Source organism: Sorex araneus, chromosome X, assembly GCF_027595985.1.
Source record: "Sorex araneus isolate mSorAra2 chromosome X, mSorAra2.pri, whole genome shotgun sequence".
Lineage (NCBI taxonomy): Eukaryota > Metazoa > Chordata > Mammalia > Eulipotyphla > Soricidae > Sorex > Sorex araneus.
The window spans coordinates 154,844,884-154,868,565 of record NC_073313.1 but is presented as its reverse complement, the minus strand read 5'-3'; the positions used below and the strand labels follow the sequence as shown (position 1 = coordinate 154,868,565).

Sequence of the window (23,682 nt, the reverse complement as noted above, 5' to 3'; positions counted from 1 at the left end):
ATTTGTGAGACTTCCGTTCGAAGGTTTGAAATTTCTGCTCTCATTTCTGCTCTCATTTCTTCCTGTATTTTCTTGGTAGACCGTTCCAGCGCTTCATTCATCTCCTCCCTTAATTTATTGGATGTCTGTTCCATATTTGCTTGGAGTAGGTCGACTCTCCTCCAGATTTCCTCTCTGAATTGTTTATCTGAGAGGTCGTAGATGTGAGAAGCCCCTGTTGAGGTTTCTGGTATCTTTTCTTCCCCCTCTCTTCTCGGAGGGGATTTTCGCTGCTTCTTCATATTGTTACGGAAGTATAGAGTTGGAGCTTTGTAGTTATTTATTCCTTTTTCTTCTTGTGGAAAGAAGGTTTTCTGATCGTGCTAAAGTTCCCTTATTAACTGACAGCTTTTATAGTGTCAGAATAAACTAATGGCTATTTTGCATGTTTGAGATCGCAAAAGTGAATTTTCAAAAAAGTACAAGTACCGTGTGAGCTGAGGTAAGAATGAATAACTGCGGCCACGTTAGCGGGCGCAGGTTTGAGAGTAGGCCACGCCCACTTTTAGACCACGCCCACTTTTAGACCACGCCCACTAAGATACAAACACGCCCCCAGTGTCTTCCTGCGAGGGCGGGCCGCAGTTAGGGGGCCCGGGGAGGAGCCGGGGCGCAGAGGACACGGGCTGGGGCGGCTGGAAGGTCTCGGGGAGTCCAGGCGGTGGGAAGCGGGGCCTCACTCATATTTTCTTCTAGGATTTTGTGTGGAGCACCACAGATGGTACAGGAAGAATCACGTAGAAGTTTGGGTTGGTGTCATTGCTGATTCCTGAACTGAAGATGTACCCATGGCAGACTCACAATGTTTCACATTTTGTTTGAAATTCTGTGTCTCTGCAAGAAATCCTTTTCTCTGAGCTGAAATCCTGGTGTGGTCCAGACCCCTTTCTGGAGTTTTTTGGAGCCCTGCCCCTCTGTGCATGTTTGTATCTCCATAGTCCTGAGCTGGAATCCTGCCATTGTTCAAGGGACAGTGGAGGAGAGGACCCTCTATGAAAGGGACCATGGTCACATTTCTCCTATCATGTGGTGTCCTGTCCCGTGGAAATTGGTCAACGTGGGTGTCCTGGATAGGGTGCGAGAGTGAAAAGGAGATAGACACAAGAAGAATGAGATAGACACAAGAAGAATGGGAGCAATCTCCTGTTTTAATTCTCTTAAGATAGCTTTTTATAGTTGATTATATGAGGAAGTGGGCAGAGTGGGGGAATAGCAAAGAATGCAAAATTTAATGAAATTGGATGTGGGCTCTGATGGCAATTCCTCTGGGCATTGTTCTGCAACCTTCAAAAGGTACTTTGATATTTTTCCCAATAAGTGGTTGTTCCTTAGTTACAGGTCAGGCTGTACTAACATAGTAGTTCCCTGGTATTGATTCCTGGAGGTCCCCAGGCATTGGTTTTTGGCAATGTGGTAGTAAGGAAATGGTCAGTGTCAGGGTCTGTGCAGTCTTGATGTTGGGGACATCTCAGCCCAGCTCAGGGGAAGGTCATTACCCAAGCACAGACACACTGTGGCATGGACCACCAGACAGGATCTAGAGCGAGGCCTCAGGTGCTGCTCCCTCCACCCCAGGGTCATGCATCCCAGAAGAGTTTACCTGAGGTCTCATCTCACCATTTGACCAATATTCCTGGGACATGTATTGAGTGAGACATTAATTTTGTCCATGCCTTGTAACATGGGAATAAATAATCACAATTTATCACTTGCTCAAAATTGATATCAAGGACATATATCCACACACAAATGCATAAGTCTCACACAGTCCACCAGCAACATCTGTCCCCACACTCCCTGCCCACCCACAGTACCAGGGTAGAATTGACCTCTGACCCCTCTTGGAGCCTTTTCTCGCCCTTGCTCCCCTGCCGATCACTGTCCATCACATGCGAAAGCCAGAGGAACCACCTCAGCACATGGCACCCCAAAACTTCCCTCATTGCCACTTCAATCTTCCACAATCTAGGGCTTGAGAGAAGCCGTGTCCACCCAGAGGCTACCTTGAAAAGAGGCATCTGGTACCAGCTTCCATCAGACCTGAGGCTCAGAACTCCTAGACTGGGCTGCACACAAGCCCCCACCCCCACTCCAGGGGTGCAGAGCTCAAACTCATGGAGTCACACGGCCCAGCACAGCTTCTACCCACCTGTCACAGTCTTGGAGACACGGTTTCCCAGTGTTGTTAGTCACCCCAGGGAGATTTCTGACAACACTGGGAAACAAAGAGTTAAGTCCTATGGGTGCTTTCTAGAAGGTAAGATGGAAAATATAGATTGTGACTTAGGAGGGGGTGAGGTCTGTGGGCAGGGTCCACATAAAAACGCTTTATGCTTCTTCTCCCAGAAGAAATACCCCTGAGATAGACCCTTTGACAGGGACCAGCTTCCCTGGTCAGGTAAGCAGGTGAATGTCTGTAGTAGCCGCCCCTGCGCTTCTGATGACCGTTGGTGTAGAGCAGTGAGAAGGGGCGAGTCAGGACTCTCAGTCCACAAGCCTGTGAGCCCCCGGTCCGGTGCTTCTCTCTCTCGTGTGTCTGTCTTGTTTCCTTAGTCCTGGCGGTGACCCTGCTTCAGCTTCATTCCCCTGGGGCTAGTTCCCAGTAGGTGTGTGCTGACCCTCTGCAGGGCCTGCTGACCACGTCCCATTCTCTGCCCGCCATGCAGTTCCTCACTGCAGTTGCCTGTCCTGCTCCAGATCTTCACAGGACCCTGTCCTGTCTTGAGAGCTGACCCCACTGTCCCTCCACACCGTGCCGTGTGCCCTGAAGGACAGGAACCAGATTCTTTGCTCAGGGGCAGAGAAGGGGAGGGACAACATGCCCAGGTCTGGGGTCCGTGTTGTGACTCTGTGGCTGGGATATCAGCTCATCGTTCCTTGACACCACCCGTGTCCCTGAGCCCCCTAGCACGCGCCCACATTGCTGTTTATCTATCTCCTCTCCCTTCCCCTTCAAACTCTGGGACCAATCCTTTAAATCCACCCTTTAAATCACTGCATTCCCTCATCCAGCTGACAGAAACACCACATATAAAAATGTCCCCATGTGTTCATAGTTCTCCTGGCTTACTTCATTTAACATGATATATTATGGTTCCACCCATGTTGCAGCAAACTGCATAATTTCTTCATTCCCTCAAATAATTTTAAAGTCTATCTATTTTGTGACAGTGTCTACTAATGAGAAAAAACAAAATGAATGATCTGGACTTTCATTTCTAATGTTTCTTTCAGTATCTGTAGGATATTACTAATTAAAATCTAGAATACTTACAATGAAATTATTATAAACAAAATATTTTATTTAATTTACATCTGAAGGCATGGAACACCGATAAAATGGATCAAGAATGAGAAAAAAATATCTATGTAATGTAATGGCATGAAAATCAAGCAAAGAGATTGATAAAATCTTAAGTTTAAGGTGGTGCTTGGAACCCCGTTTTCATAGAGATAAGAAGTGTCTCATTGGTCTCTTGGTGTAGCTCTAGGAAAGGGGCCTATCCTTGGGCTCTCATACAAGGATGGGATTGGGTGGAAATTGTCCTTGGTCCTGACCTGACCTCACCCTCCCACGTGGACCTCATCTATAAAATTCTAGTGAGTTAGCAATTCACAGATACATCAGTGTGAGGACTGTGCTCCTAGCACTTTTGTAGGAGAAGGTGGCGTCACGAGATCAGAGCTTTAACACAATTATTTTCAATAGTCGTGAGGGATGGACTTTCATGATTGAAGATCTAGCAGACCTTGAGAGCAAAGATACACTTCAGGGATCATGCCCCCGGAACTAAGTGACCCTCTAACTTCCTAGTTCTTCCCCGTCACACATTAAACTCTTAAAGCCATGTACCTGTTTATAAGCATCATGGGCATCTATTGCTCTGCAGAATTTTCCATAAACCACCAAGCAATCCTCAGAATAACCGGGTGCTGTACAAATTCTCCTTGATTCTGCGAATTTCCCTGGATGCAGCATCACACCCGCAGGTTCAATCTCAGTGAGGGAAGAACCACAGGATTCTCCTGGGCTTCTGACCAACCCCTACTGAAGGGGGTCTCACTTCTTCATCTTTAGTGAGATTACTGTGATCAACTTGGTCATAGAGCTTAGAAAATAATTTTTATTAGAGAAACGCTAATTCTCTAACAATTCTCAATGTTGAACTGAAGATGAGTAGAAGGAAGAGTTGCACGGGGCAGGTGAGAGGAAGGCCACAGAGTCAGTCTCTCTCTGGCACCCCGCTCTCGTGAACTTCACCAACCCACGGTCTGCTTAAACTCCTTATACTAAGGTTAATGGAGACCATTGCAGATATGATTATTAATGCATTTGTCATAAGGATTAGAATCTAAATTCCTCCTCCCTCACAAGGTGACCCCACTGAGCAGCTCTCCTGTTCTGGTGACCTTCCACAGTGCCTGTTAGACATTCAAAATGAACCATTAAGTCTTTCCTTATCAATAAAGATATAATACTTCAATGTCAGAAACAAAGACTGAAACTGTGTTTCTTATGTGAATCTCACTCTCATCCAAGGACAAAGTCATTACATGAGGATAAAATTGGGAAAACTGTGACAAACAGACAGTGACTGGGGCTGCTACAGGACTTCTCTGCAGGGGGCGCTCACATACACTCAGCAGAGCTGCAGCCCAGGATCAGGAGCACAGGGCCGGGATGCATGCTCACCAAGGGTCCCGGTTTCCTGTTGGAACAGCAGCAGAAACGCTCTGATGACAGGTCAGCAGGATTGTGTGCCCCAGTGCGGGTTTCTCTCTAACACCCGAGTCACTGTGAGAACTGACCTACTCAGGGCAGCCGAGACATTATTAATGAGAGTTTTGGGCGTCAGGACCCTCACCCGCTGGACAGTGGACAGCTGCATGTGCATGTGAGTGGACCCAAATTGGCTCTTCTGTCCACACACCGGTCCTGCTGCAGACAGGACTCAAGGACACACAGGGCCCGTCAGCCCCCAACTTTTGCAGCTCAAGGCTGTGTCACACCACACTGTTACCTCCTGCACCCTGTCGTCAGGTGACGTGGAACCTACCCCAACAACCTCTGCCCACGTCTAAATTCTCCCCCACTCTGTGCTGACCCTGAGGCCCAGGGGCTGGACTCCTGCTCACTCTCCCTGCTGAGTCTCAATTCGTCGCTAACGTACATCTCTGGTGTCTGCTCCCATGGACCTGCAGACATGTGACTCTCACGTGGACTGGTGAGGCCTCACCCTGCTCACCCACATGCCCTACACACAGGGACTCAGGGCCAGGGAGGCCACACACGGCTGCTGAGCCAGCAGCTCTCAACAATCCACAACTCGTGGTACTGGGAGAATCGTGGGGGTCAACCCATGGTGTCCATGGAGAGACCCAGTCAGGAACGGGGGGCTTGTCACTCATACACCCGCTCTGCATGCTGGCTGCCCCATCTGCATCTGGTCTTTCTGAGGGGCAGGACAGGAACTGTGCAGCTCTCTCTTGGGTGCTGTGAAACACTGTTCACTGAAGTGAGAAATCAGTTCTGGTGACCCGGAGAGCAGGTAAAGGACCCTGTACAGTGTGAGTCTGTGCATTGAGTCCAGATCCCGAGCTAATAGACTGAGAGCTGAGGACCCTCCACTAGCTCTGCCCTGAATCCCTGCAGGGTCAGGATCCCTCAGCGATCAGCCCATGAAGAGGGTCCTGAGGCTCAAGGTGACCAGCTGGACTCTGAGCTGTCTGCAGAATTGAGCAGAATTAAGTGCCTTGACCAGGCCACCCACAGCAGGAACCATGGCACAGAGGCAGAAGCATCGTCTTTGTCCCAATAATGAGTTGTTGGAGGGCTCCACAGGTGACAAGTGTGAAGTGGAGGAGGAGCGAGACAGCAGCATCGCAGCCAGGAGGAAGATCCACCGCATTCCTGTGCTTGTCTGTGACATGGAGAGAATTGCTCTTCGCAGGAAGGAAAGTTAGACCTAGGCATTCCCCTAGCTTTATGGGTTTGTGTTTTTTTCACAATTAAGAATTCCAATAGGAGAAAAGCAGTGAAGCAAATTGGCTTTTATTTAGTTAATCTGAGGAAGGGGAGGGAGAGACAGGAGAGAGACAGAGATAGAGACAGACAGAGAGAGAGATAGAGAGACGGAGAAATAGAGATAAACAGAGAGAGAGACAAACAGTCTGAGACAGAGAGAGTAAGAGAGAGTCACACACCTGAGTTAATTGGGCTTCTGGAGAGGCAGAGAGAGCTGAGGGTCACGTCTCAAGAGGGGAGACGTGGGCAGCTCATGTGTGGGCAGAATGGGCTGGCTCCATGTCTGCTCTCTTCCCCGTCCCGTGTAGTCTATATCCACATCTTCCTACCTGTGCCACATGGAACTGTCACCCAGGGATGAGACCAGTTGCTTGTCATTGTCAAGTAGTCGAGGCTGAGACTTTCCTGGTCGTCCTTTGATACTCTTTCCCTGGCTTCTGTTCACTCTGTGACTTCTCACTGTAGGGTTTCTGCTGGCGCTTATCAAGGTCTTATTAGGCCTCAGGTGGGTTTTTAGCGCTTTTGAATTATGTCCCAAGAATTCCATGGGAGGCGGTTCCTTAAATACTTGCCTGAATGTCTGCTTGAGCACCATCAGTGACAATGAAAAGATCCACCCTTATAACTATCTTTAAATGTCAGAGTTTCACTCACAAGGTAAGTGAGTGAACAAATACCGAAAAATTTGAATAATCTTGGATTGGTCATGTCCTGTGCGTATTTCACTGGGACAATGACACTGTGTGTTAGATCCCATAATTTGCATTCACAGTGGGAGAACAGGAGCCACCACACAGGGACACGGAGGGACAGGGATCTGTCTACATGGTAGAAGCCCTGGGGGGGGGGGGTGCTGGTTTTGTTCATCAGGGACCTGAGACACAGGGACTCTCCTCCCCAGCTGCTGTTTCCCCCTCAGCAATTCCTGTTTCCTGAGACTCCTCAGCACGTTTCCTGTGCTGGAGGAAGAGGCCCAGCTCTGACAGGGCCCCAGGAACAGGCCTAAGTGCTCTGAGCACAGTCAGCACCTCCTCCCAGGGAGCCCACACATCAGCCTCCCCCGGGTCCCCTCCTTTCTCTACAGAGGCTCCCCCATGCAAATCTGCACTCGGGACCCAGGGTGAAAACTACGTTCACACTCACCCCAACTCGGGCTCCCTCTCCCCCTGACACGGTGTCTGAGATCATGGACCTTGTGTGCAGGAACGTGCATCAGCGCTGGTTCCTCCTCTTTCTGGTGGCAGCTCCCGGTTGTGAGTATTCCCTGAACAGAGGCTCCAAGGTGGGCATGGGGCCTCTGAGCCCGTGACTCACTGTGGGTCTCTGTCCCCAGGTGTCCTGTCCCAGGTACAGCTGCAGGAGTCGGGACCAAGCCTGGTGACACCCTCGCAGACACTGTCCCTCACCTGCTCTGTCTCTGGATTCTCTCTAACCAACTATTCTGTGGACTGGGTCCGCCAGGCCCCTGGAAAGGGGCTGGAGTGGATTGGTGCTATATGGGCTAGTGGAAGCACAAACTATAACCCAAGTCTTCAGTCCCGAGTCAGCATCTCCAGGGACACCTCCAAGAACCAAGTTTACCTAAAACTGAGCCACTCAGTAACTGAGGACACAGCCGTGTATTATTGTGCAAGAGACACAGTGAGGGCAAGTCCCTGTGAGGCCAGACACAAACCTGCTGAGGGCGATGGGGGAGCTGCAGGGGTGCGTGTGACCAGCAGGGGGCGCTCAGCTAAAGGCACTCGCTGCAGGGGGAGAGGGGCTTTAAGGGCTCACTTTTTCCTTTTGTTTAAATATATAATGAATATTACATTTTCCACATATATAAGTTTTAGTCATTACTTTTTCTAGTTCAAAATTGTTTATTCTGTCTACTTGTCTAATGGAGACTCATGTATTGTTATGTAAGGTATGTTTAATTTTCCTTATTTGTTTTGAAAAAAATAGTTTATTTCATTAAACATCAATTGATGGGAGGGAGAGTTAACATAACTAAACTATCCAAATTGCACTGGAATCTCACTTACTTCTCATTTAGTCAAAACTTGAAAGCCTTGAAATCTCTCATTTTTAATTCATTGTGGGGAAGGAAGTTGCCAGTCAAAATATGTCTGGCTGTGGTAGTATAGTCACCAGGAGCTCTGCCTGGGCGGGGAGGGAAGTTGGAGTCCATCCCCTCTGATGGGCCCCAGGGAAGACAGCCAGACGCGCAGGCAAGAGACTCTCTCTGTTGCTCTCTTTCGGGAGCTTGCTTTTAAGTCTCTGGATGCTGACCATTGATGGAAGATGAAGATTTCTAGAGCCTATCCACAGGCATGCTCAAGGCCCCCATCCACAGGTTTGGACAAGCCTCATGCATGAAAGTACCGGCAGAGGAACCTAGGTGTGTGGGACCTCAAACTGCCGAGACCTCCAAGCCTGCTGGAATCAGGACTTTGCCTCCTCCTTCCAAATTTCCCATTTCCCAGTAGCTAGGCAGTCACACCTAGGGACTGCTCCTGGCGCTGTGGAACCCCATCAACGGCCAGCATCCAGAGACTTAAAAGCAAGCTCTGAAAGCGCGAAGCGGCCATGCAATATCGTATAGCCTACTTCTCCCTTGGGAGAACCTGGCAAACTACTGGGAGTTTCCTGCCCACATGGGAGAGCCTAGCAAGGTCCCCATGGTGTATTAATATGCCCAAACCAGTAACAAGCTGGGTCTCATTCCCCTGACCCTGAAGAGCCTCCAATGTGGCATCATTGGGAAAGATGAGTAGAGAGAGGCTTTCTAAAATCTCAGGGCTAGGATGAATGGAGACGTTACTGAGACCCCTCAAGACATTCGACGATCTACTGGATGATGATGATGATGATGATGATGATGATGATGATGATGATGACTATGTGACAGTATAAAATTTTGCTTGTCAAATATTTTTCTTCTTGCTGGATCTTGCAGGTACATGAACAATGGAATTTATTATTATTATGTTTTGTTTTGATTTTTTGGGCTGGAACGATAGCACAGCGGTAGGGTGTTTGCCTTGCACGCGGCTGATCCGGGTTAAATTCCTCTGCCCCTCTCGGAGAGCCCGGCAAGTTACCAACAGTATCCCACCCACACAGCAGAGTCTAGCAAGCTACTTGTGGCATATTCAATATGCCAAGTCCAGTAACCACAAGTATAGCAATGGAGATGTTACTGTACCTGCGAGCAAATCGATGAGCAACAGGATTACAGTGACAGTGTCAGTTTATTTTATTTTTAAATTTTTATTTTTTCACTTGTTCACCGTGAGATAGAGTAACAAGAATTTTATGTTTGCACTTTGATCATATGGTCATCCAACACCCATCCCTTCAACAGTGCACGTTTTCTAAAACCAAAATCCGCAGTATTCCCCCCTCCTTTCCATACCTCCCCCTCCTTGTGTGGCAGACAATTTGGAAGGTATCCTGTCGCTACTTTAGTTACCTCCAATATTTCAGACCAGTCCTACCTCCCCTGTTATCTGCCGAAAATGCAATTGGTAGACAATGTGTTTTATATTGCTTGTTATAGATATAATATAATGTCCTAAGGCCGCTCCCGCCTTAGGAATTCTAAGATTTTAATAATTAGAGTCTGAAAAAATTGCTCCCGCAGGTTGCTCATGTCCAAGATTCCTGTGTGTCTCTGGATTGTGGCCACGTGGGAGCTGGTGCTTCTTGCTGGCTTCTAGAAAATGGCGACCACTGGGGCTCTTAGAGGGCAGGCGGTGGGATGGCACCTGGATGGCACCTGCCCCCGTCTGGAGCTGCCCAGCGGAGAAGGCCTATTGCAAAGTCCCGGCCATCTCTGCCGCAAGTTGCTTGGGCCCAAGATTTCTGTGTGTGTCCTGATTTTCCTTCTTAAAAAATACTTTTAAACAACTGAGAGTTTTCCGACTTTATTTTGTGTTATTTTCACTGAGGAAATAGTCTGAGAACTGATGCTTGTGGGTCCCAAACTCCCAGCAACAAATCCCCACAGACCCCCACACACTGGTGTGTCCCCTGTACTTGGCCCCTTCTTCCCAGTGATCTGAGCCCCCACCTGACTCCTCTCGGGAACACAGTGTTTGGTTAGGATGCAGGGGCCATTATTATTGGATTCTGACCATCCTGACCCTCTGTTCTCTGTGTACCACAGGTGAATGAGATTATCCGAATTTATCCTTCCCCCTGGACTTCATTCAATCTGGTATTTTTCAATTCCACCCATGTTGCAATAATCTGTGGTATTGTGTTTTCCTGGAACTGCATAGTGCACACTGTGAATATACACCACAACTTATCCATGAAACTGTGATTAAGCATTAGGATTATTCTTATGTCCTGGACAGTATTTCAAATGTTGCACTGAAATTATATTTACTTATATCTTCTGAAATTGATGTTGTCAAATTTGGGCAGTGTTGCCAAAAGTGAAATCACTGGTTTATATGGAAATTCTATTTTCACTTTTTTGTAGAAATTTACTAGTGTTTTGCATAGACATTAAATGAGACAACAATCCACAAGTTAGAAACATAATAGAGAACCTGTTATGAAGAATTTGGATAGTTTTCATGTCTCTACCATTAATGAAAGCACTACAACAATCATATAGTGACATATTTTTCTCAAATTAATGTTTTCAGGTTTGGGTGTATTTATCTGGGTGAAAACACTTGGTCATAGAGAAACTATTTTAATTATGTATTTAATCACCATTAATAACAAAGTTACAAAACTATTCATATTGTGGAAACTGTGTGTTCACGTTTTTTTTTTTTTTTTTTGAGATATCGCCTTACTATTTTTCATGGTTAGAACCAAACATTGACATCCCAAACCAACCTTGAAACCTTGTTTCTCGTTGGGGACATCCCAGCCTACACTGGTTGTTTCCAGTCTCGATATTGGCCTTCTCACTGGGCTGAGAGGATCCACCACTGTCCTTCTGATTGACATTTCCCTGATGTCAGCGCTGATAAACACTTTCTATGCCTACAGCCCATAGGTGTTACCTCTAAGGCAGTCTCTGTGCATGTCCCCACAGCATGTTATGATGGGGGATTTACATTCAGGGATTTCCTGGTGTGAGCTCTGTGGGTGCCATCAGTATCTTAGATATTAGGGTCGGAGCCATGATGTGTTATGGGTAAACATTTCCTGCCTTTTCATCTGTAATCTTTTTACTTTAGTGTAGTTTGCCTTGCCATGTAAAATCTTTAGAACTGATTGGGTTTTTGTTGTTTGTTTGATTTTACTTTTAGATGTGATTTCCAATCAGAGTCAAACTATTAACTATACCTCTCTGATCAGTATGGAGAGTTCTGCCTACATTTTCCTCAGTGTTCATAAAGACTTTGGCCCAATCTACAGGCCATTAATGAACCTTCAATAAAATTCTGTAAACGATGTGAGTCATAGATTCAGTTGCTTTTTATTCTTTATTAGTGCGCTTTCCTTGCTCTGCTTGTCCATTCAAGCAGCCACTTGCCACCAATTACTGTGGGAATTCTAAAGATTTATCTCTGGGCTCCAGATTTCATTCCAGTGTGTGATCATTTATGTATATTCTGATAACAAACATAGTTTCCCAGTGAGACCCTGACCAGCACCAGAACCCACCCTGCTCATTCCAACCTAACTCAGGCCCAGACAGTCATAGTGGGATTACATCACAGTCACAAAGTTCTAGAGTCTCAGCACTGGTCAGATACTGTGAGCAGAGCACAAATCCATGTCCAGATTACCCGGCACCTACACCCCTAGATCCCACGAAGCACCAGGAATAATGAAAAACAGAGAAATGCAATGATTTCAGTGCGTGGGGACCGATCAGGTAAACACTCTGGTACATCTGAACAATGGATGCTCTCTGTGGAAGACCTGAGAGTAACACTTCTCTCAGTGGTCACTGAGCCTCAGAAAACACAGAAAGGAAGACTCAAACCCTCACTGAAGGAATAAAGGAGTTAATGAAAATATTGTTTGAGGGCTGGAGGGATGATACAGTGGGCAGGGTGATGGCATTACACATGGCCAACCAGGGTTAGATTCTGGCATCTCATGTGGTCCCCAAGCCTGTCAGAAGCCTGCCTCTGGGTACAGAGACAGAATTAAGCACTGAACTGGCTGTCTCTCTAAAACAATAATACACAAAAAAGAAAAACACATTCCAACTAAAATGAAGACACTGAAGAACGGACTTGAAGGGGAATGAAGAAGGTAAAAACGGAAACGAGGACTGGGCTTCAAGTACTGTGTGCATTTTGTCACCGTGCCTCATGCTGTAGTGAGCACAACCACACAAACATCTCTCAGAGTAATACTTTTCATACAAGTATGCAAGGCTCATCTTCGTGTGGAAGGCAAGTCTGAAGGTCTCAAACCCCGTGAATCACCTGAGAAACTACTGGGGGTTGTGAGTCCAGTGTCAGTTCTGGTTTGCTTTTGTACTGTGGAAGTTGGAACCGCACCCCAGACTGTGCTGTTTGCACAGAGAGGCTGAGGGGAGAGCAACACGCACTGTGAAGACACGAAAGGGGAGTGTCCCGACTCCAACACCCTGTGATTCGAGTTCTTCACAATTCCACATCTGAGAATTCACCGACAATCTAGGATGTTTGCACCCAGCACGGAAGGTGACTTTGGTTCTGTGTGTGTGGTCAGCACGGGACAAGTATTGTGGATTTCCAACAACACACACTCCAAGTTGAGCAAGTCACATGATTCACTGGTTTCTTACCCCCCCCCCCAGGCCTGCATGATGCTCCTCCTGACACACGTTTTACATGTAGACAGAAGCTTGAGCTCTGTAGGGAAAGTGCTACTAGTTACCTGCTTCCCACTCCAAGGTGCCCTTTGTGAAAGTAACTGCTGGTCTCTGACTCCCCTCTCTCACGACCCTCCAGGCCCCTTCAGTCCAGCACAGCGGTGGCTCCTCTTGGGTTTCTGACGTGGTTGGTGTCAACACTCTTCACAGGAGGGCTGGCTCCTGAACTCAGGCTCTGTAGCTCTGGGGTCAGAGTGGAAAGGAACAAGGTCAGGGTCACCCTGGGGTGCTTCTCTGCCTTCCGTCTCACCTTACAATACCCAGGGGATATCACATCAACTCTGGTGACCGCTGGGGACAGAGGGACAGGAGGAGGCTAAGTCCTGTAAAGCTCATACCCCAAGTCAGTTCCCCGTGCCATGACCAGCGTCTTCCAACCCCATTTGCTTGTGGTGACAGCATTTTGGAGAGAAATTGGCAACTGATTCATCCCAGGAAGACCCAAATGCCCCCAGGGCAAGATCTCTTGACCCTTGGTGGGATGGGGACAGATGGAGTCCTTACTTTGGCCAAAGCCCAGTGCTTGACCCACCCGCATCTGTCTCTTGCCATTGACAGAAAATGGCTCATCTTCAGGATTGATCTCAGAGAGGCCAGAGAATCACCTGCACTTGAGTGTCCAGGCTCAAAGCCTGAGGTCTGCCACCATCTATGCAACTGTGCAACATCCGCAAACTTCACAAGACTGCTAGTCCAGGAGAAACGGGGAATTAGATGGGAACATTGAGTGGAAGCCCACGGGGCTCATGAGTGAAACACACCACAGAAGCCCCAAGCCTCAGGCTGGGATTGTAGTAGCATTAGGAGACAGGTGTTGTCAATTGTAAAGTCAATTAATTAGTGCCAGCTCAGTGATGTTGCTTGGGGGGGGGGCGCTGGGAATGTTAGTGGGGGGAAGAGCACATTGGTTGTGGGATTGGTGTTGGCATGCTGAGTACCTGAAACAACTCTATTGTGAAGAACTTTCTAAATCACTCTGTTTAAAGTAAGAATGAAGAGATAGAGAGAGACAGAGAGATACAGAGAGACAGACAGAGATACAGAGTGAGTGAGACAGAGATGACAGTGTTCCATCAGTGACCGAGTATGAACAGGTCAGTTCAGACTGAGCTCGTGCCAGGGTCTGCAGGGACAAGGGAGTTTGGGGAAACGGTCTGTCAGACACCCTTCAGTCATCTGCAGAAATCCACTCCTCCTGGGACATTTGTTCCGTTCCACTTCAGTGTCATTTGATGTTACCCACTGGCAGAGGTACATGACAGAGCAACAGAACCGGCTGTGGCACTGGTGGAGGGTGACAAGGGGGGGAACAGCAGGACTCTGAGCAGGGACAACCAAGTTCTGATAGAGATGAAAGATGTGCAGATATGGACAGAAGCAGAGTGACCTCAGTGGAAACATTGAGATGTGGCAGTTGTAGATATTTTTTTGAAAATTAGAAAAACTACAGGTTCCATGAAAAATATGAAAGAGCATATAGAATTGTTCAAATTTTGCAATATATCAAATATCTGCCCCATGAGAATGCACGGTAGATCCCTACTCCAAAATGCAAATATCAGAGAACCAGAGTGATAGTATAATTTGTAGCTTTCTTTTCTTGCCCTCCCCAAAAGGGGACATCCCCAGCATCCTGTATGGTTCCCCCAACCACTGCCAGGAGTAATTCTTTTTTAAAAAATTAATTTTAGTTTTATAAATTTGTTCACGATATTTGATTATATTTAATATCCAAACACCAATCCCACCAGCATTCCATATTCCTACTACCATATTTCCATCTTGAATCCCAACCCCTGCCCTCAAATCAGAACAAAAATAATTTATTTTTTATTGCTAGTTCTGAATAATCCACAAAAATGAGACAAAAAACGATTGCTTAGAGGAAAGTTTGTGAAGATTGTGAAGATTGTTGTATTTCACCCAGGATCCATTAAGCCCTTGTATAAGAGATTAGTAATATGTTGTTAAAGGTTGAGCCTTATCTGCTTTTGGACATTTATATATATATATATATATATATATATGTACATATGAATATATTTAACACTAAGATCGGGTGCCTTCTACTTTAAACCCCATCAAATGAGGTTTGCTACTCTTGGTATATTGGTGGGGTGAAGTGTGACATGTCCAGGGACAGACTGGCTCTTGAGTGAGGCCCGTACAACCATGTGGAGAATGGTCTTGAGCACAGTGGCGGTTGAGTTCTGCAGAGTCTTGGCTGCTGGAGATGGCTCAGTTGGGGCTGAAGGGGCTTCACCCGGCCCCCCTTAGGGTAGCCCAGAATAAAATGGCCATTGCCAGGGGTATTTCTTGAGTGAAAAGCTATGAGTTACCAACAGGCATCACCAAGTGTGGTCCCAAAGAAACAAACAAAACCACAAAAACAAAACTCAAACAGAATTTTTAAATTTTTTTTAAATTTAAATTTTTTTTTTTTGCTTTTTGGGTCACACCCAGCGATGCTCAGGGGTTATTCCTGGGTTTGCACTCAGGAATTACTCCTGGCGGTGCTTGGGGGACCATATGGGATGCAGGGGATCGAACCCAGGACGGCCGCGTGCAAGGCAAACGCCCTACCCGCTGTGCTATCGCTCCGGACCCAGAATTTTTTTTATTAACTATATACATTGCAAACAGTTATCAGATGCAACTATGTCATAATTTAATATGGAAAGAAATGAGTACTGGGGAGGGCAGTTTTCATTTGGATATTATTTTAGGAGAGACTTATATGAAACAAATTTAAGTATGATTATAATTATAGCACAGCAGGTAGGGCGTTTGCCTTGCACCCAGCCAACCCAGGTTTGATTCCTCTGCCACTGTCAGAGAGCCTGGCATGCTACCGAGAGTATCTTGCCCGCATGGCAGAGCCTGGCAACCTACCCGTGGTGTATTCGATATGCCAAAAACAGTAACAAGTCTCACAATGGAGACGTTACTAGTGCCTGCTCCAGCAAATCGATGAGAAATAGGATGACAGTGGTACGGTGATAAATGGTGGTTATATTAAAAAAATTTAAACGTAAACAATGCAAACTATTTTCATTAGCAATTTGAAGTTCAAATGATTGTGATTATTTTAACTTGACGAAGACCGATTATTAAAATAAGTGAGGAGCCTCCTATTACCTGTTTCAGTGTGTTTCATTACCAAGTGCTCAAACCACCAGACAGGGTGTGTGAATTCAATGCCCCAATGGGACAAGGAGATCCAAGGTCAGGAAGTTTCCCCTTATAACAGACTGGGTCACCTCATGCAAATCCCTCTCAGGCTCTGGGGTCAAATGCTCTCTGGGCTGTGGAGCTCACAGCTGTCTCCTCACTCAGGGCTGAGTCTCTGGGGAAGGCAGAGGTGTGCTCGAGAAGATGATTCTGTGGGGTCTTCTCCTCTGCCTGGTGACAGCCCCCCTGGGTGAGTGTCCCAGATATGACAGGGTCTAGGGGAGGGAGTGACTGCAGGAACTGACAGTGACTGATTCTCCTTGTCCCCAGGTGTCCTGTCCCAGGTGCAGCTGCAGGAGTCAGGCCCAGGACTGGTGGCCCCCTCCCAGACCCTCTCCCTCACCTGCTCTGTCTCCGGATTCTCCATCACAACCAGTGGTTACTGCTGGGAATGGATCCGCCAGCCCCCAGGGAAGGGCCTGCTCTGGTTGGGGTACATATGTCCTAGTGGAAGCACCTACTACAGCCCGTCCTTTAAGAGCCGCATCTCCATCACCAGAGACACGAACAAGAACCAGTTCTCCCTGCAGCTGAGCTCAGTGACCCCTGAGGACACAGCCATGTATTACTGTGCGAGACACACAGTGAGAGGAAGTCAGGGTGAGCCCAGACACAAACCTGCTGAGACAGGCTGGGCTGCAGGGGTCTCCAGGGCCACCAGAGGGCGCTCAGGACTGAAAGGGGAACAAGGACCAGGAGGGGGTCAGGCACACAAAGGGAATCCTAACAGCACAGTAACTAACCCACACTGTACTCAGAGTGACCACAGGGTCACACAGGGGTCCCTGTCCTGCCATCACTCACTCTTAGGACAGGCCCATCCTCAAATCTCCCGCAAGGATCTCTGTACCGACTTCCTCCAGGATCTCACACTTCCTGCAGCCCCTGTTTCTGCCCAGCCATATGGGGGTGGGGGGAAATGTCTCTGACCCTCCCCGTAGTGATTCAGCATAATCCCTTCCTGTCTGCTCCCTGGAGACTCTCACTCCTGTGCTCAAGGATGCCCAAAGATGGGCTCAGCCAAGTCTCCTGTCAGGGGGTGCCTGGTCACCTGAAGACCCACCTGTGACCCCCGAGTCCCCATTTTTTCCTCACTCTACTGTGTCCCTCTGTGCAGGGCTAAGGGAGGAGCTGCATGAGGACTCGGGAGAGGCTCCAGCGCACACCCCTCAGCTCACTACTGGGCACTCGCCCTGCAGGGCCTTCAGGAAGGGTCCCTATTACTCACTAGTGTCTATTGGTCATGAGGGTGCTGTGGGTGTCACAACTGCACTGGATAAAAGTAAAACACTAATCCTGGTAGCTAGAATGCTCATTGACTGCCAAAAAAGATATCATCTGAAACACATATATCAATGATGATTAATTTGTGCCCTGTGAATTCTGGCAACCAGGAAATCAGGTGATTGATTACATCTTATTCTGCACCCTGAGATCCAGGTCCCCCACGTTGTTTCCCCCAGGCAGGGGGCAGATGAGTTGACATGCCCAGAAGGAGGCAGGAATAACGGTTCATTGCTCCTGCATTTGATCTTAGTCCTTTGGAACTGGAATGTCCTGGATGGTCACACTTTATAGAGAAAATCTATTTTCTTGAGAAAAAGTGTTCGCATAATATTCAGAGACACTGAATTCAAAGACACTGCAAGGAGTATTTCTGTTCACAGATATTGTCATTCAAGTTTTCACAATATGTCAAATACCCAGCTGATATTCAAGGATATTGATCCTTAACGGGACTTGGAAATTCTACTGGCCTATGAATCAAACAGCCATAGTAATTTACCGACAGTGACATTGGTTTTCACAAGTTAATCTTTTCTTTCGCAGCATTTCTATCTTGTACTGTGGCCCTTTGCTCTCCCTTTGTAGGACTTCCCCCATGCGGCCCTTTCTCTGTAAACCAGACTTACTCTGAGGTCTCTGTGAGCTGTGATGGGACTCAGGCATGAGTGACCTCCATGTAGAAGCAGGAAGGATTCCCTTCTCCACGGGCTGTCTCTGAACACACCTCCCTGAGGAAACTGGTGTGAATCGGACTGGGCTCATTTCCCAGTGCTCACACTTCCTGTCCCCACTGGTGCTGAGGACACATGTCTCTATTCATATTGGGAATTGGGGGAAGCTGAAGGATCCCCCAGACCACAGGAGGGTCTGCAGGGGAGCTGCCGACCACCAGAGGGCACTCGGGAGCCACCTCGGATAAGCCCTCAGCCCCACCAGGGGGCGAAGAGGGTCACCATGTGCTAGAAGCCCACACAGGCCAATATTCTGTCACAACACAGAGACACTCAGCCCCCATCATCCCACCCATTCCCATCCACGCCCAGTTCCAGCATCTTTCCTAGGACCCTTCCCCATCGCTCCCAGAGCAGCTCCACTTTCAGTGACACCCTCACATTCCAACCCCCTCCCTGTGGTCTGTCCTCCCTGTCCCTAACACTCACCCCACCAGGCCCCCAGGACTTCAATGCCTGGATGAGGGAGTATTTACCGGTACTTTCTTGTTTGTTATTATTTACATAGCTTTCTCTTTCGTATTCATATAAGATGTAGAACAGTTTATCCTTAATTTTTTCCTCCTTCTAGAAAGCTCTGTGACCTATTTTAAAAGTCTGGGACTGAGAGGAATCCAAGAAGTCTTTAGGACTGAGGAAAAACCCATAATATATACCTAGAGTGGAAGGATATTGAGACTGAATCTTCTTAATAACACCCTACATCACTCGCATCACTTGTCATCCCGTTGATCTTAGATTTGCTCAAGTGGGTGCCAGTAACATCTCCAATCATAGCTGTCTCACTCCAGTGTAGCCCAATGGCGTCTGATCACTCCAGAAACATGAAGAGCCTCAAATCGTTCATTCAGGGTCTTGATGAAGAAGTCTGACTATCTCATAGGTGGGCAGCCACACATTATTTTGACTAGTCCAGCAGTCATCTCCAAGTAGCATTAATGTCTAGCCCATTTGATTTTCGACGCCTTGGCAAATGAGACAGCATCCCTGATTCTTGATCGTTGATGGAGGTCGGAACTCCAGAGTCCTTCTCTCACTTGAGTAAGACGTGATACTCCAAGCATAACTCTTTCGATTTCTCCTTGGGACACCCAAACAGCGTTCTTATCCTATTTTCGTAGGGCCCAGGTCTCTGAGGCATATGTTACTTCAGGAAGAACAGTGGAGTCGAAAAGATGTGCCTGGAGCCTGAGGATCTTTGTCCTGTTAACCACTTCTTCGATGCTCTTGAAGTTGTTCCACGCCCCTCTCATCCTCATCGGCAGCTCAGGAGTGAGGTCGTTCATCATGTTGAGTTCTTGACCCAGGTACACATAACGGCTGCATTCAGAGATGTTCACTCCATTGAGGGCAAAAAGAATGTCAGAGACTATTCCGTTTCTCGTGAACATTGTCTTCATGAGATTCAGCTGCAGTTCGACCTTTCCACACTCATGGTCTTGCCGCTTGACTAATGCTTGGTGTTATGAGAATGATGTCATCAGCGAAGTGGAGGTGGTGTAGTTGCTGACCGTCTATCTTCACTCCCATTCCTTCCCATTCTAGTCGTCGCATGACATTTTCGAGGGTGGCACTGGAGAGTTTTGGTGAAATGGTATCACCCTGCCAAACTGGTGTAATGGTATCGTCCTGCTGAACCCCTCTCTAGAACGTCAATTATCACCCCTTTGTAGAAGAGTGAGATCCTGGTGGTGAAACCATAATACAGCTGATGGAGGATCCTGATGTACTGAATTTGAATGCTCTGTTTGGTTAGGGCTTTGATGACCACTTCAGTCTCAACAGATTCTGTTGAAACACACTACATACACTTACACAAAGAATCAGTACTGCAGAGAGCATGAGGGAGGGGTGAGGTGAGAGTGAAGGAATACCATGGACCAAGGGGAAACACTGGGGTGATGGATTTATCCACTGTTTAGGGATCATGATCACTGCACTGGTGTATATATATATATATATATATATATATATATATACACACTGGTGTATATATATACACTGGTGTATATATGTATATATATATATATGTCAGTGCTCCTGAAACATTACTAATCCATAATCAGTATTCTGTTTAGGTGATGGCCTGTTGTGAATTTTATTACTATTCAAATGCTCACATGGTATTAAAGAGAGATGGAGCAAAAACTGATGTGAACACTCATACTTCATATACCTCCATGCACTCTGCTCTCCAGCATATTCCAGGTAAACACAAATTTAGAAAAAAAACAACTTGTTTCATTACAGGGGAAAAGTTCTTGATAGCTATCTAACCCAAATTTTGTTTATGATTCTGGATTTGGTTTATTGTTCATTTGTTTTTTATTTTTAGGCCAGACCCAGTGATTCTCAGAGGTTCTTCCTGATCTGTACTCAGAAATGACTCTTAAAGGAATTCAGAGAACAAACGAACATGAGGGATTGAACCTGGTTTGACCATGTGCAAGGCAAGTGCCCTAACACTGTACTATCTCTCAGCCCCTGTGTTTTTGGTTGTGTTGTTTGTGCCACTTTGGGTATACTTCTGGCTCTGCTCAGGGATCACTCCTGATGGGGTCATGGAAATCACATGGAGTGCAGGGGATCAACGTGATTAACTAGATGCAGGGGAGGAGACTCCCTTCCCTAATGCACCTGCATCTCTAGTTAACGGGACCGATCCTGGGGAACAGGGACCAACTGTGGGATGCTGTGTGAATAGACAGACAGGCTGAAGAGAGAAAGGGTGTCGCTCAGGGGACTAATAGCCTCGTGGTCTGAGAGCTCCAAACGTGCAGCACTTTGATAATTACTGCTTAGAACCAGGAATCATCAGGAGAGAGACATTCTAAAGTCAATTTTCTAACATGGTCTTAGTCTGTCTGAGTTTAGCTCTTACACATACGAGCGCCTTAGGACATCGGGATAAATACCTTTAACCCCAGAGATGTTCCCTCTGGGAGAAAGAGCAAAGACAGAGCAGATACAGGAGCCTGTCTCACTAGTGTTGCAGATACCAGGGTTCTGTTTTCTGTCCATTCTGCTTTCCTCTTGATTCTATCTTAACACTTGGTTCTCAAAACATTGATAACTGTGAGTGACTTTGTGGATGTGGATTCCTATTGTTTAGACAGTGGGATCAACTCTTAAAATGTACTGTGATTACATTGTACAAACCATTTATGATTTTATGTGTCATATCATATTATGAAATAGAAGTAACACTGTATACAGTATAGGATTTATATAAAAATAAATATTTAAAACCAATTAAATTGGTTATCATGTAATAATGAATGCTGGAACAGGGAGATTTTTCTGAACTTTATCCTGGTGACGGGAACTCAGGAACCCTCACCCGCCCTGGAGTCCTCCCTTCTCTCTACAAGTTCAAAGAGAACTTTTTATAGAGGAGGAGGACATGCAAATAAGACTCTCCACAGTGATGAAAACAGCCCAGCCCAGCCACAGTTCTGGGAGAAGAGTCAGTTCCGGGGTACCCAGGGGCTCCATCCTGACTCACACAGAACCAACATAGCGTGTGGGCTGAGCTGGCTTCTCCTGGTGGCTGTGTTAGGAGGTAACTCATGGGCGACCGAGACATGGAGCATGGGAGAGATGGGAGAGGAAGATCCTCTGTGTGAGGAGAGTTTCCTGACCAGGATGTCTCTGTGCTTGCAGGGGTCCAGTGTGAGGTGCAGCTGGTGGAGTCTGGGGGAGACTTGGTGCAGCCCGGGGTCACCATGAGACTCTCTTGTGTAGCCTCTGGATTCAATTTTGGCAGTTATGAAATGGGCTGGGTCCCCCAGGCTCCAGGGAAAGGCCTAGAGTGGATTTCACACATTAGTACTGATGGTGGTATATACTATGCTGACTCTGTGAAGGGCCGATTCATCATCTCCAGAGACAACAGCAAGAACACGCTCTCTCTGCAAATGAGCAGCCTGAGGGAGGAGGACACGGCCCTGTACTACTGTGCGAGAGACACAGTGAGGGGAAGGCCCTGTGGGCCCAGACACAAACCACCTGCAGGAGGAAGCAGGGTGAGTTTCAGGGGCACAGGCCCCCAGAAGCCTCTGAGGACACTCCCATGAGTAAATGTTGCTCATGACCAGATGAACCATGTTTCTGTGGTAATCAGGACTATCTTGCCCCTCAGCTCTCAGATGGCCCTATGGGCAACTTATCCTGTGCCTGAGTCCTCCATACCAATTTTGAGCAGGAAAATTTTTCACATTATCTGCCCTCTGATGGAATTTTCCAGTGGCGGGACCATAACTCAGCCGAGAAGCCCATTATTGTCTTGCATAAAATAAAATCACCCTGTAAGGATTTTAATCCTCCCTCTGGGAAGAGTCACTTCAGAAAGTGAAGCAATGGCCTGTACTCAGCTGTGTTCTTGTCCTGTCCCTCTGCTCTCAGATACACACTCTGTCCCTTCTGACTTTTCCCCTCAGACTTGCAACGAGGCAGCCTCTACCTGCTATCCTGCACTCAGGGATGGGTTGACCTTTGTCCCCTCATCCACTCTTCAGATGGACGTGCAAGGTTTCCCATTCCCTTTGCACATCTCGGCCATTCTAGTGGAGAAACCAAGTCCTGTGACATGTGCAGCTTTGACCCCCCCCCCCCACCCAGTGAGACAAGAGGCAGATCCCATGGGAACCCTCAACTTCTTCAGTGAGTCTTGAGGCCCACAGAAGTCCTGGACTCAGTCCTGGAATGGACTTCCAGTGCCCACAGGGAGATGCCCTGAGCCATGGTACCAGCCACCTCTCCTCAAGGAGTCTCACTCTCTCAGGACTGGGTTCCTCACACTGTATCTCCAACAGTCAGGCACGGCCTTTGCCTAGACTAGCTGTTTGTATAGGCCAGAAGCAAGGCTGCTGTTAGAGTTAAGAAAAGAGAAATATGAGAGGAAATCACGGGCTCATGGAATAATAGCCTCCTGGACTAAAATCCCTTACTCTTCTCCACATTCAGTCTTTAGTGCCCAGAACCAGTAACCACCAAGAATGGGAAGAACATCGGGTGTGATGCATAAAACTCTTGGTCGATCTGGGTTGTATCTTATCATATCTGAGTGTTTTATTAATGGGATCAAAACTTTGTCAAGGGCTCTCTCCAGGGGAAACACTCCCGGAGAGGGAGCACGATAGAGCAGATACAGGGTGTGTTCTGGGGCCAGCTCTGCATTGAAAGGTGAACTACCATGAACTACCCATCCAGTCCGCCTCCTTCATCTATAACCACAGGAGGCTGTAGGTTCAGACCTCAGACTGCTCAGTGCTCTGTAGACTGTGCTCAGAGGGGGCTCCATAGTGCCTCTCAGGGTCACAGGGTGTCACAGACTCTGGGAGAATCTCACACCCCACCATGGGGGTCTCTGTCCCATGTTCTTTGCTGTGTCCAGGGCCCTGTAGCACATTGATTGATTATAGCATCTTACAGGGCCTGAGTTTGCTCAGCTCAGCCCCACAGTCAACCAGGTGGAACTTGGAGTGGGACCCTATGGAGGCGGCAGGGGTGGGGGACTGCTTGTGGTCAGTTTGTCCTCACTC

At 47.4% G+C, this 23,682-nt stretch overlaps 1 gene segment (V, D, J or C); it reads left to right on the top strand.

Annotated features, from left to right (window-relative positions):
* The first annotated feature begins 7,250 nt into the window (after positions 1 to 7,250).
* Positions 7,251 to 18,023, top strand: LOC101547922 (immunoglobulin heavy variable 4-39-like). The segment is given in 6 exon segments: positions 7,251 to 7,317; positions 7,398 to 7,715; positions 16,015 to 16,038; positions 16,141 to 16,145; positions 16,451 to 16,705; positions 17,994 to 18,023. Coding segments are annotated over 6 exon segments (699 nt in total).
* Positions 18,024 to 23,682: the final 5,659 nt, after the last annotated feature.